Raw genomic sequence first — 12,806 nt, forward strand, 5'->3', positions numbered from 1 at the left:
GCAAGGTATTGGAGCTTCTTTGTATAGCAGGGAGGGATCACTGGTTCTTTACTTCTTTTGGACATGGACTGCCATGTTACTGTTTTACTGTTAAGTGGTAGAAAATTTTGTAGAGCTGTTTAATTTTTTGGTACTGCATTATGATTTTTTTGGTGCTCATCAATGGATAAAAAATTTTGAGGACTACATTTTCTATCTTTTTAGAGGTTCGGAGTAAGTGTACGCATTTTGTAAGACTTTCAGTCTAGGAAAAGTTCCAGATCGGATATAAAATCAAAAACAATATTCAGAGGCAGTGAAGAAATAGCTGGGCATGTTTTTAAGGGTCAATATAAAAGTGTAGTTCAACTTGATCAACAAGAATGTTTTTTTCCTGCCATGACCTAGTGCAGTATTTCAATTTCACCCTCTAGTTAGATCATAATTTTCGAATTTTAGATTGGGAGCAGTTTACTTTATCTTCTGATTGCTTTGAAAGAAAGGAAAATCATGTATCATAACTCTGCACCATGCATTTGAAGCAGCCACATGTTGTTCTATAAGTTAGAAAAGTATTTTACAGCATTGCTTTTTTTTTCCCCTAAGAACTCAAATTACTGTAAAAGGAAGGTTTGGATAATCATCTATCTTTCATCTTAACTTCCCATGCCTTCTAAGGAAGAGGGAGGGGAACAATGTGCAAGAAATTGCTAATGTGCTTTTTTCTCCTCAAAAAACTTAATATCACTGAAGGCGTGAAAAGGATGTCTGGCTGTCACCTTATCCAACCCCCCAGATTACACAGAGTGCTTGTTGTAAAGCTTTCAATTACAGTTTTATTGTAGCTGTAAATAAATATATGCAATGTGATTCTGTAAGAGCACAGAGAAATTGTCACCTCAAATGACAGAGGTTCATTTAACACCACTTTGATTATATTGATGTTGCATGTTTTGTTCCTGTGCAGAAACAAAAACTTTATTTTGCCATATGTAAAGCAAACCTGTACACTGGCACAGGCTGCCCAGGGAAGCTCTGGATGCCCAAACCCTGGAAGTGTTCAAGGCCAGGTTGGATGGGGCTCTGGGTAAACTGGTCTAGAGGGAGGTGCCCATGGCAGGGGAGTTGTAATGAGATGAGCTTTAATGTCCTTTCCAACCCAAACCATTCTCTGATTCTGTACACACATACAGATGGAGATTCTCCCTTTTGACTTGCTTTCCTCGGAGCATCTGGTGCAGAACTTTTACAGGAACTTAGTATGAACTTACTGAAAATGTATCCCTTCACTTAGTTCTTTTCACTGGAAAATTTCATTTTATTTGCCAAAGCTCTTTATTCCTCATTCTCATCAAGTAATGATTCCTGAAAAAATGTTCAATTGTCTCATAAGAAATAATACCATAACTTATTCAATAAGAAGAACTTGAATATTGCCAAAACTTTTGATGACATTTGTAGAAACTTGCTTTTGTTTATTTTAGTTTATGTTTTGCATTTCTGAAAGTTTTTTAATCTTATTTCCATTCATTGATGATCATTTCTTTGAAGAAGTGGGTGAAAAAAGTGTCTTTAAATTGTCAGTTTCCTTCATCATCATGTCAAGGTATTACATTACTTATGCCACATTGTTTATGAAAACAACATATCCTTTTCAATTCAGCATATTTTTAAGAAATTACAATAAAACTCAGTCAGAACTATGGAACTTATACTTCCCTAGTTTTTTTTCTTTTTAACAAGAAGTGTTTTAAAAGGCCCTCTCTAGTTAGATAACTAAGACAGGTATACAATAAACATTTTCAAAAAGTTCCTAAGAACTGATTCTTTCACATTAACATTGAATTTTTATGGTTTGAAGTGGTTTTTTTCAACTAGGAAAATAAAAAAGTATATAATGCACAAATACTTTGTTATTTTAGAGCACACAGTAGAACTATTATTTTGAGTTTGTTTGGTACATACTGGGAAACTGTAAAAACATGAAATATTTAAAATAGCTTCTGTAATACAACTACAATAACAACATAATAGTTTAATTTAATTTAAGGCAACACTTTCTTTGATAACAGCATTGCTTGTCAAAGTTGGTGGGAATACTTTTTGTAGTATGACATTAGTATTTCATCCTGTCACAGAATTAGAACTTCTGTCGATGTCATAACATATAAAGAAAAAATTCACATTGTTTTGAAATTACATATATATTAGGATATGATTTTTGAAACCAGTGAGGAGAGGCCTTAATCTGCTTTAAAAGTTATTTGGATTAGTTTTACAGCTGATTTTGGTGGAAGCAGGTAGGCAAGTACAAAATCAAAGCAACTCAAGAAAGAAAGGAATCAAGCCACAGATAAACTTCTAAAATTTAGGTTTGTATGTTTTCGTTAAGATTAAAGTTAAACCATAACACAGGTAGATTTAAAGAACAAGGCTGTCCAGTTTCTATCTGTTTTCAGAAGTACATCAGATCCTCAGACAGGTGAGAAGGCTCATCACAGCCATGCTCCTCACATCACCTCTGGATTTGGCCATGTTACTCTCACCTTTTGGGGCACAGAAAACAAAGGAGAGAAATATTGGAAAAGTGTTGACAATTTTAATAAATCAGATTTATGAAACAGAAACCTGCAGGAAAAAAATGGTTTCAAGTGGGAAAAACATGACTTAGGACTGGTAGAGCAGTAGCAAGGGTGGGGAATGCTGAATGTAAAGTAAATCATCAGCCATGAAGAGATGGAGAAATACGCAGCACCCCTACAAGAAAATCTAAAAATAAAAAAAAAACAGTGTTCCACTATGACAACTATGGCAAAACTAAGGAGCAATATTGTGACTGTAAACATTCCCTTCACTCTCCTGTGAAGATACCTTGTAGTCATTTCTGCCACTGGATCATTTAGAATGATAACCTTGACATTTCACAATGTTCCAAGGACACTGAAAGTGCTGTTCACAGCAGTGGAAAAAATATCTCTTCATAGTAAAAACTTTTTAACACTTTATTAAGAAAAAAACACCATAAAACTAAACAAGTAAAATGCCCCTGAATTTCTTTCAACATTTGGATTAAATCATGCTAATTTTTCTCCTTCGCATTCTAGTTGATGGTTGAGAAGGTACAGAGATTCACCCTATGAGGTCTCTAAAGGTGACTATAGAATTTACTGGTATTAAAACAATTGAAATATATGATCTTTTTAATAAATTGGAATTAAATATCTACTTGTATCTTTCTGACAATTCATACTGGCAAAAAAATTACTGAAGGTTACAAAGGAATTCACCAAATATGTGGGTGGATATAGGAATAAAATAAGTTTTGAAAGATGTATCAGAAAGTATAATATTTAAATAGGAATGCTGTTGTTTAAAAAATAAAAAATAATTTAAAACATCAAGTTTTGGCATTGCTGATGGGGCAATGCATAAATGATAAATCATTTCATTGATGCACCATTATTTTTATAATTTGTGTAGTGGTTTTAAAGTCTTTCTGAGCAAAGGAAAAAAACTTTGAAATAATATGCCTGTTTTTCTGCTTATCCATCCATGGAAATATATACATTGAATTCTAGCCTGTTGTATAATAACATTGTGAAGATCATTTCTATAATAAAACAACCCATACAACAGACATTGAAGTGAATTTCTTAAGAAGTAAAATCCACCCCATTTTTTGAAAAAAAGTTTTTATTTTTCCAGTTTAGAGTTCTAAACAAAGACTAGACAAAGAATATATATTCATTGATTTAAGAAAACTTTGAAATTACATTTGAAGTGGTAAAGATTTTATTATTAAAATTGTTTAAGCGGAAATATGAAAATCTGTGCTTAATCTGAAAACAATCTATAGTGTATAGGAGAGTAGGAAGAGAAAGAGGAGGATGATGATATTAGTAACCCAGTGAAAATATTTATATTATATTACATTATGAAATTGTTTGGTGTCTGTTACAACAGTTCAAGTAATCTCTGGTCAGAATAATCTTGCTCTTATTTTGGCAGCAGGCAGAGCAGCCGATGGAATGTCCCAGTGAGTGGTGCTGGCTCGGGCATCACTCCAGGACATGGGAGGGAAGCAATGCTGGTGTGCATCACCCAGGGGCAAACTCACCCAGCTCCACTCCCCTGGGGTTTAATGGACACAGTCTTACACCAGGAAATTGTAACTGGCCAATAGCTAAGCTCGTTTGGCATCTTCTTGAATCAGCTGGGTGCATGAGGTTTTTTTCCCCTAGACAATGATCAGATACAAATCCTCTCCTCTATAAGCCCCATCTGAGTTCATAGACTCCTGAGAATCACACTATTCAAAAGGGTTTGTAGCATTGCTGTCATGGGAATATCAACCGAGGCAAAACATTAAAATATTTTTCCTGAGATCTGTAATGAAGTGAAATTAGCTAAACATCACCTCTCAAAATTCAAACACGTAAAGCAAGATCAGGTGTGGAATGTGTTTATTTTGAAGTGTATGATTGCATTTTCAAGGTACAAGACTAAACAAGATGAGGTCCTGACCCTATAATCATTTGACAATATGCATATTTTTCCCCATATTAAATTATTTAAGACTAATAGCGTGCAACTCTTTGCAGATTAAATAACTTATTTTTCACTCTAATTCAGAATATTACAAGCATAAATAATGGTTTGCCAGTCTCTTAAACTTTTCAGTAATTCTGCTTAGCATCACTGTTAATAAGTTGTATTTGAAATGCAGAAAAGATAACTTACATCAATGTTCATGTTGAACATTGAAAATATTTTCCTTGGGCTGCTTATTCATACTCCTACTCATGGAATGTTAAGATGTGATATTATTTGATATTAGTTAGTGCCATTTATTTTTTTTTTAACTTACTGGAATTTTGGCATTTGGAAAATATTATGCTAAAGAAATGAGGTTTTTTTGTGCTTTTAATCAGGTACTATATATAATCATCAGAACCATTTATTTCCAATAATTTCTGAATGGCTCATTCCTTAACATTCTTTAATCTCCTGACCAACAGCTTAGAAAATTACATTTTAGGACTAGTGTTATTAATATATCTTAATTTTCTTTCCTTGAAGACACTCTTTTTAATGGTCTTGGACTTGGTGCTGTCATTGGCCTGGGAGTGGCAGCCCTTTTGTTAATCCTGGTTGTGACTGATGTTAGCTGCTTCTTTGTACGGCAATGCGGATTGCTCATGTGCATCACCAGGAGAATCTGTGGGAAGAAGAGTGGTTCAAGTGGGAAAAGTAAAGAACTGGAAGAAGGAAAAGCCGCTTACTTGTGAGTATTAATCACATGGGTTGGAAACATCCTTAAAAGAAAAAGTTGGCTGTCCAACTTACATTAGCTTTATGGCCATTTTGTGGTGTCGCAAAGGGAATTAATAAAATGCTTCTACTACTTGGAAAAGTGCTGCTCTGAAGTGTGTAGAGTTCTTTATTGCCTTTAAAAGAAAAGTTGAGACACAAAAAAGAAATATGCTGTAGCTCAGTTTAGGATGACCTCTTTGTCCAGCTCGACACAAAGGAAATCAATTGTAATTCAGTACTAGTTGGAGACACAGATTTGGTTCATGAGGAGCAGGTAATGGATCATTGTAACTCCATTTCTGCAAATCCATCTTTGAGCTGCTAACACCCAGAAACTCGGCCTATGGCTGTGACAGTGCCAGTAAATCCACGAGTGAAGGACATGGTATTATAGAAAATCCGTGAGGGAGTTTTTCTTCTTAGATATAGCACTTGATGGAAAGCCTTGATTCTTGTCTGTGGACTTTAGGAATGAAAGATCTTGTCAGTTTTTTTTCTTTTAATAGGACTTCTGAGCTGGATGTAGGTGAAATGGTGATGGGAGATTGTTCTTTATAGCAACAGTCAATGATTGCTAAACGTGAATGGGAAATAATTGATATTGATTCTCACAAATACTCTTTTGTAGTGGCTACTCCATCACACAAATGTGAATGAACTGATCATTGGTGAAAATATGGTGAAAGTATGGTCTCTTAAATTATTAGAGTGGATAGTGAGATTTCTGGCAAAACAGTTCAAGTACTGATTACATAAAATAATCACACTTTAGAGTTGTGACATTTACTGAGTTTTCAATAAGTAAACTAGAAAGAAGATTACATATGGTCCTTCCTTTTAAACATTTCCTTTTCTTACTAGGAAAAACCCATAATTTTCTCATCCTGTTCATCTGGTAGGCAACTTACACATGCACTGTAATATTTGAGAATGCTGTCTGTGTGTGGTTTAAATAACATTTGCTGGTCCAACTGCTATGTTACTCTCCCAATAATCAGGCTTTATTGTTCATTATCCTTCAGCTTCCTAGGTCCCATCCCTTTTCAGATGGATGTAGAGCACACTAGATCTTGCAGCCCTCATTATTCATAGCTGAGCAGGTGTCTCCATTGTCAGTAGTGGAGGTGTAAGTGCCTTTCTGGGATTTAATTCTGGCTATTTGGTTTCAGGCTGTGTCTTTCTTAGGTCACTTGGCTACACATCTTGGTTGGGTTCCTCTTGAAAGAGTTGCCATTTCAGAAACAACTCCACAGGACAAAACCAGTTGTGAGAGGGCAGAAAAGTATTTATAATGCTTCATAATAGAATAAATTACCTAAACCAGCTATTTCCTAATTCTCCACATCTGACAGTAAGAGGAAGACTAGCAGTGTTTTTTCCATCCTGTGAAGCCAGCCTGTCCAGATCGATAGAATCAAGATGTGAAGCTTCTGGCCCTGACCCAGCTGTCCTTTCCTATTGAGCACAGCACTTCAGTTTATGCTGAAGTTTCCCATTCAAGGAGTGGCCAACTATAAATTGGTGTACAGACTCTCCTAAATGGGAAGACCTTAGGGAGATAAAGTTGGAAATGTCACTTGACAGCAGTTTATACCTTGCTATCAACGTCTTATTATCAAATGCTATTCCAGGCTGTCCCAAAAAAGCACCGAGCTCGTCTCTTGATATTAATTCTTCTGTTGCACTTCTTCTGCAAGAACAACTATGTTGTTTAATCATATTTCTTTCCTTGTCAGAATGGTCTTCAGTCAGTCAGAGCTTAAAATATTTGGGACAGGTCTTATTTTAGCCTATTCTCTGCATTAATAAACTGTCAGACTAAACTCCCAGGAGAGACCTGAAGAGTCAACATTTAAATATATGTAATGGTAACTGATATTGCCTAAAATTCACTGACATTTCTCTGTTTTAAATATGCTAGTTTACATTCTGGATTTTTGGGTGGTTTATGATATGGTTCTTGGTTACATTTTGTAAGCTATATATATATATATAGTAAATAATAATGTTCTATATATAATGAACAATGATGATATAATCCATGTAACACACAGAGACACTGATGACATAATGGATTTCCTACAAATCAATTTCCCTTCTTTAAAATTTGAAATGCTACAGTTTCTCCCTTCTGTAAATATACATGACTGCTGGTCACAAGTAGCATTTTTTTGGTCCTTTTGTCATGCAACACTGTTTTTAAGACTGTAGTTGTATCAACAAAGCAAGAAGAACTCACCAATCCATCCACCAGTCCAACTTAGATCCCTAATATTTCCCAGGTATGAAGTAGCCATGAAAGTTGATTTCATCATCTACCAAAATGAGCTTTGTATCCATTTGTGTATCTTAAGTGTCACTTGCAGAGATAAATTAGCACATGAAATTTTGGAGTTTTTTATCAGACAGAAATATTTTACATTTTTACCTATTAATTCTTATTCACACTATTTCTCTGTCTGGGCTACATTCTTATTAACCTACAAAGATATTCCTTAAGGATAACTTTCAGAGTATGGAAGAGTTTTCTTGATACTTCCTGTTGCAAAATCCTGTTTTATCCATTATCTTGAAGAAACAGTATGAAAATGTGAGACATTAATTAGAGAAGAATTTAGCCAGGTTTTTTGTGTGGCCTGTAGCCATCTAACAGCTCCCTACAACATCCCAGTCCAGAAAAAATCTGTTAAATATAAAAGTAATTATAACTCAGTTTCCCTCTGTTTCTGGACTGCAGCTGGTGCTGTTCCAGGATATAGGAATAAAATATTTTCATCAAAAGAAGGGTTTTACATACATACATACATACATACATACATACAAACATATACATATATACATACATACATACATATATATATATATACACACACACACATATATATAGGTATATATAGGTAATATATATAGATATATATAGGTATATGTAGGTATATATAGGTATATGTATGCATAGGTACATATGTATATGTATGTACATATATATATATATATATATATATCTCAGGTATCATCTGATCTTTTTGAGAGCAAAACTGTCTAAAAGTTAATTATTACTTTAAATAAGTATTGTTAATTCATATGTAATGTTAATACTTTGTGGCAGTGAACAGATATTTCCAGATCTATTTCCAGATCACATCTGTATTTCTGAGAGCATCTCTGGAGAGAAGGACTTGGGGATTCTGGTTCATGAAAAGCTGGATATGAGCCAAAAATGTGTGCTCACATCCCAGAAATCCAAAGGTATCCGAGGCTACATGAAAAGCAGCATGACCAGAAATTCAGGAGAGGTGATTCTGCCCCTCTGCTCTGGTGAGAACTCACCTGGAGTGCTGCATCCAGCTCAGCAGTCCTTGGTAAAAGAAAGACATGGATTTGTTGGATCAAATCCAGAGAAGGGCACAAAGATGATCCGAGGGATGAGCACTCTCTGTGAGGTCAGGCTGAGATAAAGATTTTTCTGAGTCCCTTTGAAAGGGAATTTATGAAAAAAGATGGGGACAGACTTTTTACAAAGTCAAGGGATGATGGTTTTGAAGTGAAAGTGGGTTGATTTAGACTGGACATGAGGAAAATCTGTTTTACCATGAGGATGGTGAAACATTTGAACAGGTTGCCCAGAGACAACCTGTAGATATTCCATTGCTTGAAACACTCAAAATCAGAGTTGAATGAAGCCCTGAAGAACCTGATTTGCTAGCTGCAGGGGCATTGGACTAGATGACCTATAAATGTCCCTTCCAACCCAAACTATTCTATGATTCTTTGTTTACCAAGAAAATCATAATGACAGCACTCACTGCTCCATCTCCTTATAATTAATTGTGTCATTAGCACAATATTTGTACATTGACTTACTTGAGAGACTAGCAGTTCCTCAAATGGGGGAAATATGATGTAGAAACAGTTTTTTCTACCTGCAAAAGCAGAAAGGCTTCAATTTTTACCACACAAGGGCTCTTTGCATTAATGGCAGCTGGGGTTGTCACAATCCAGGAGATTAAAGCACACTTTTGTGGTGTGTATACTCACATAACAGCTCTTTAACACTGCCAGAAAAGTTCAAATATAACTAGGCATCAAATCCAATCGTTATTTTACTAGGTTAGGGAAGTTTACATCCATTCCCATGAAGAAGCTGTCACCTTATTATTAGTCATAAACAAAATGCTCTTTTGAGATGCTAATTCATCATGTTTATAGAGTTAGGGAAGTAACCATGGATACAGGATGCTTTGAAGACTTCAAGTAATTGGGAACACACTGTTAAATGTGTCTTGGTGGTGTTAGTCACTGATAATTAGTTCTGCCTTCTCTTTGCCAACTTTTGAGAGAAAGGATCTTAGTAATTCTTTATGTGCAATGTACGTAGTTAATGTGATGATAAGAGACTAAAACTCTTTTAATAATTTTTAGGAAAGATGGATCAAAAGAGCCAATAGTAGAAATGAGAACAGAGGATGAAAGAATCACCAGCCATGAAGATGGGAGTCCAGTAAATGAGCCAAATGAGACAACTCCCCTCACAGAACCAGAGTAAGTAGCCTGATATTCCCTGGAGTTTCACACGAGCTGATCTTGGCTGTGTGGACAGACTGGAAGTCCCACACTCTGAGGGGAGGTACACAGCATCACCAGAGGAGTCTGCTGTGGCAAGGCAGTGTGTGAGGGTAGGGTTTGTTTGATTGGTGTGGTTTTCACAATAACCAGCTTAAATCATGGTACTTTACCGACACTGGCTGAGCACAGCAGTACAAAGAATTTTTATTTTGCTGCACCTTGTCTTTACCACCTACCCAGCAATTTTTAACTGCCCTGTGGGAACAATCTCCTAGCTCTCAGGAGTGCCCTAATTTGAGTCTCACATGCATCTTCACACACATCCTGAAGATGGGGCACAAGGATACTGTGCTCCAGAAACCCAGCTCCTCACTGGAGTGGTCCCTTCCTGCTTTCATACATGTAACTGAGAGCTTAGTTTGGTATTTAAGTCCACACAGTGGAGTTAGATTAATTGTGCTGAAGGGCGGCCTCTGCTCCATTTCCTCACCTCCCCTTCCCGTCCCTTCAACATTCTCAGTACAGAAACCAGTTTGCAGTTTGCAGCCATGCTCACAGGCCCTGGCCTTCTGAATAATACCACCAGCCTTGTGCCCAGGGATGAAATTCCTGAAGAAACCTTCAAGTTTTCTTCGTTTTGATCCCAACGCTTTCCATGTTTTGGGAAAATCTCTTATCTCATGACGTCTTCAAGGCATCAAGGTTATGAAGATGATTATGTAGTAAATACAGAAATTCACCTGTTGATAATTTGATGAAATCATAGTTCTTTAAAAGGAGAGGGTGTTCTTTCAAAACAGTCTTTTTATTTTCTGAAAATATGAAGAAATTTCATTTTTTGCCATTATGTAAAACTGTAGGAGCCAGAACCTTTAATTAAAAAAGGTTTGCTACCAGCTGCCATTGATATTTTTAGTAAATAGGGAGTTAAGTAGCAGCACATTAAGCCATATGAAGAAGCTGTGCACAGAGAGTTTGAACTTGTGTTAATGAAATAATTATGCAATCTGTCGAGTGACTGATATGTTGCTGATATGTTTGCTCTTCGTATTAGAATTTATAATAAGGGGCACAGTGGAAAACCCACAGTTATCTAAAGAGTCAGGGGAATGTAGTTGTAAACATTGTACAAGTCCAGCAAGCCTTGGATACGTTAGCGGTTAAAGAACCTGGTCCATATTTGTTCATGATTCAAGACTATTTTTAGCACTAGATCTTGCAAATCAGATGTATCTTGCAGGAAACATGATACCAGGAAAGATCCAGTTCACTTCCTTCTGCTTGTCACAATCATTAGATCAGCTGACAGGAGTGAAATATGAGAAAGTTAAAATCAAAAATATTTTGTTGTCTTAGGGGATGGGGAAAGACTGTCATGACAGTCCCCACTGTCATGACAGAAAAAAAACCAAAACAAAACAAAAAAAGAACCAACAAAACCCCTGAAAAACTAACTCCTAGGAACAACTGATAAGTATTTTATGGGCATTACGTCCTTGCAAAAATAGGACTGCTAAGAGATATTAGTACGATGAAAACTTCCTTCTTAGTAATATCTTCCCTCACAACCAATGGCAAAAGGTGTCAGCAGCCCAAAGCACAGCTGTACAGAAGTCAGCTAAAGATTTGGGACAGTGTCACTTGTGAAACTAAAGATGAGAAGAGGGTGCAAGAGATGGTGAAGGGCCATTGATACCAGGGGAATATGGAAAGACCTTTGACTCAGCCACAGGTCATACCCAATGAAACAGAGGAGTAAAGTAAAGTACAAATGAGACACACAAAGGGAAGATGCAGAAGAGGAGAAATCAGCCTCTCAGTAGGAATAACACAAAAATACTTGGTCAACAACAGCCAGAAAAACACATGCTGGGCAGGGTGAGGATGACCAGAAGGGATCTTGGAGGGGAGAGCTTAGCTTGCAGGAAAGAAAATTTCAAGGACATTTCAGGCAGAGAGTGAAGCAAGGTGGGGTTCATTATGAGTAATTCTGGCTGTCTTAAAGATATACAAGATAAGCCTTGAGGTTAAATTAGATAAAATATTTTAACAATTATTGAATTATGTTGAATAGTAGCAAGTTACACATCAGAAATTCATATGCAATTTAAGAAGTTGTGGGAACTAATTAGTAAAGAGATTATTTCTTCTTACAACAATATTCTTTATTACTTTGCTCAGTATATTATTTGGCAAACTATGTTTTACCTTATCTCAGATGATCCTTGTCAAAGCCACGTTTGGAATCCACGTATGACAGATTATCCCAAAGCACTTTATATGGAAGTCAACAAGTTTTAATCATGCTGGCAGGAAATCAGTTTAAGCTGTGCATTACATATCACACTTTTGTAATATGAATAAAATACCTCATACAATGTGGTACAATAATTATATTCCTAGTCTGACATTAATATGTTTCTAATATTGGTTGAGTTTCTCTTAGTATTAATGCAGTTGGGTGAATTCCAGTATCAAAATGGCTAGGAGTCATTTTTCTATAAAATAAGTAAATATTGAAGCTAAAGTTTTGTAGGGGTATCAGCAGACTGTTGATGATAGGCCACATGCAGTGCTATTAATAATTGATAGAAGCCAACATCTGCTTAAAGTGAGAAATTTTTTTGTTGGTTTTTGTGGGATTTTTTAAAAACATCTTTTTTTTATAAAGTGAATAAACATTTGAAAGGATTAGTCTGCTCAGCTGAAAAATATAAAATTCTTTCTAATATGTCGCTGAAGAAAAATTTGGTGTAGAAAAATTGGTATAATTAGAATCCTTAAACTTGAATTAATTAATTGAATGAGGAAATATATTTAATCTATTAATAGAGATTAAATATGTATTTAAAGCAAATGGAAACAAAAATTCCAAAATAACAAAAATGTCATAGGGAAAATGTACAATGTCTAATGATAACGTGCATTCATAATTCACACTCCATTAAGAA

The 12,806-nt window shown here is 35.6% G+C and overlaps 1 protein-coding gene across 1 annotated transcript in view; it reads left to right on the forward strand.

Annotated features, from left to right (window-relative positions):
• Positions 1-12,806, forward strand: part of NCAM2 (neural cell adhesion molecule 2) — a 270,546-nt gene that overhangs the window by 249,688 nt on the left and 8,052 nt on the right. Inside the window, exons 17-18 of the mRNA XM_058825545.1 lie at positions 5,059-5,263; positions 9,712-9,831. Coding sequence (XP_058681528.1) covers positions 5,059-5,263; positions 9,712-9,831 — 325 coding nt within the window. The remainder of the gene's footprint in view (positions 1-5,058; positions 5,264-9,711; positions 9,832-12,806) is intronic.

This window comes from Ammospiza caudacuta, chromosome 2 (assembly GCF_027887145.1).
Source record: "Ammospiza caudacuta isolate bAmmCau1 chromosome 2, bAmmCau1.pri, whole genome shotgun sequence".
In the NCBI taxonomy this organism is placed as follows: Eukaryota; Metazoa; Chordata; class Aves; order Passeriformes; family Passerellidae; genus Ammospiza; species Ammospiza caudacuta.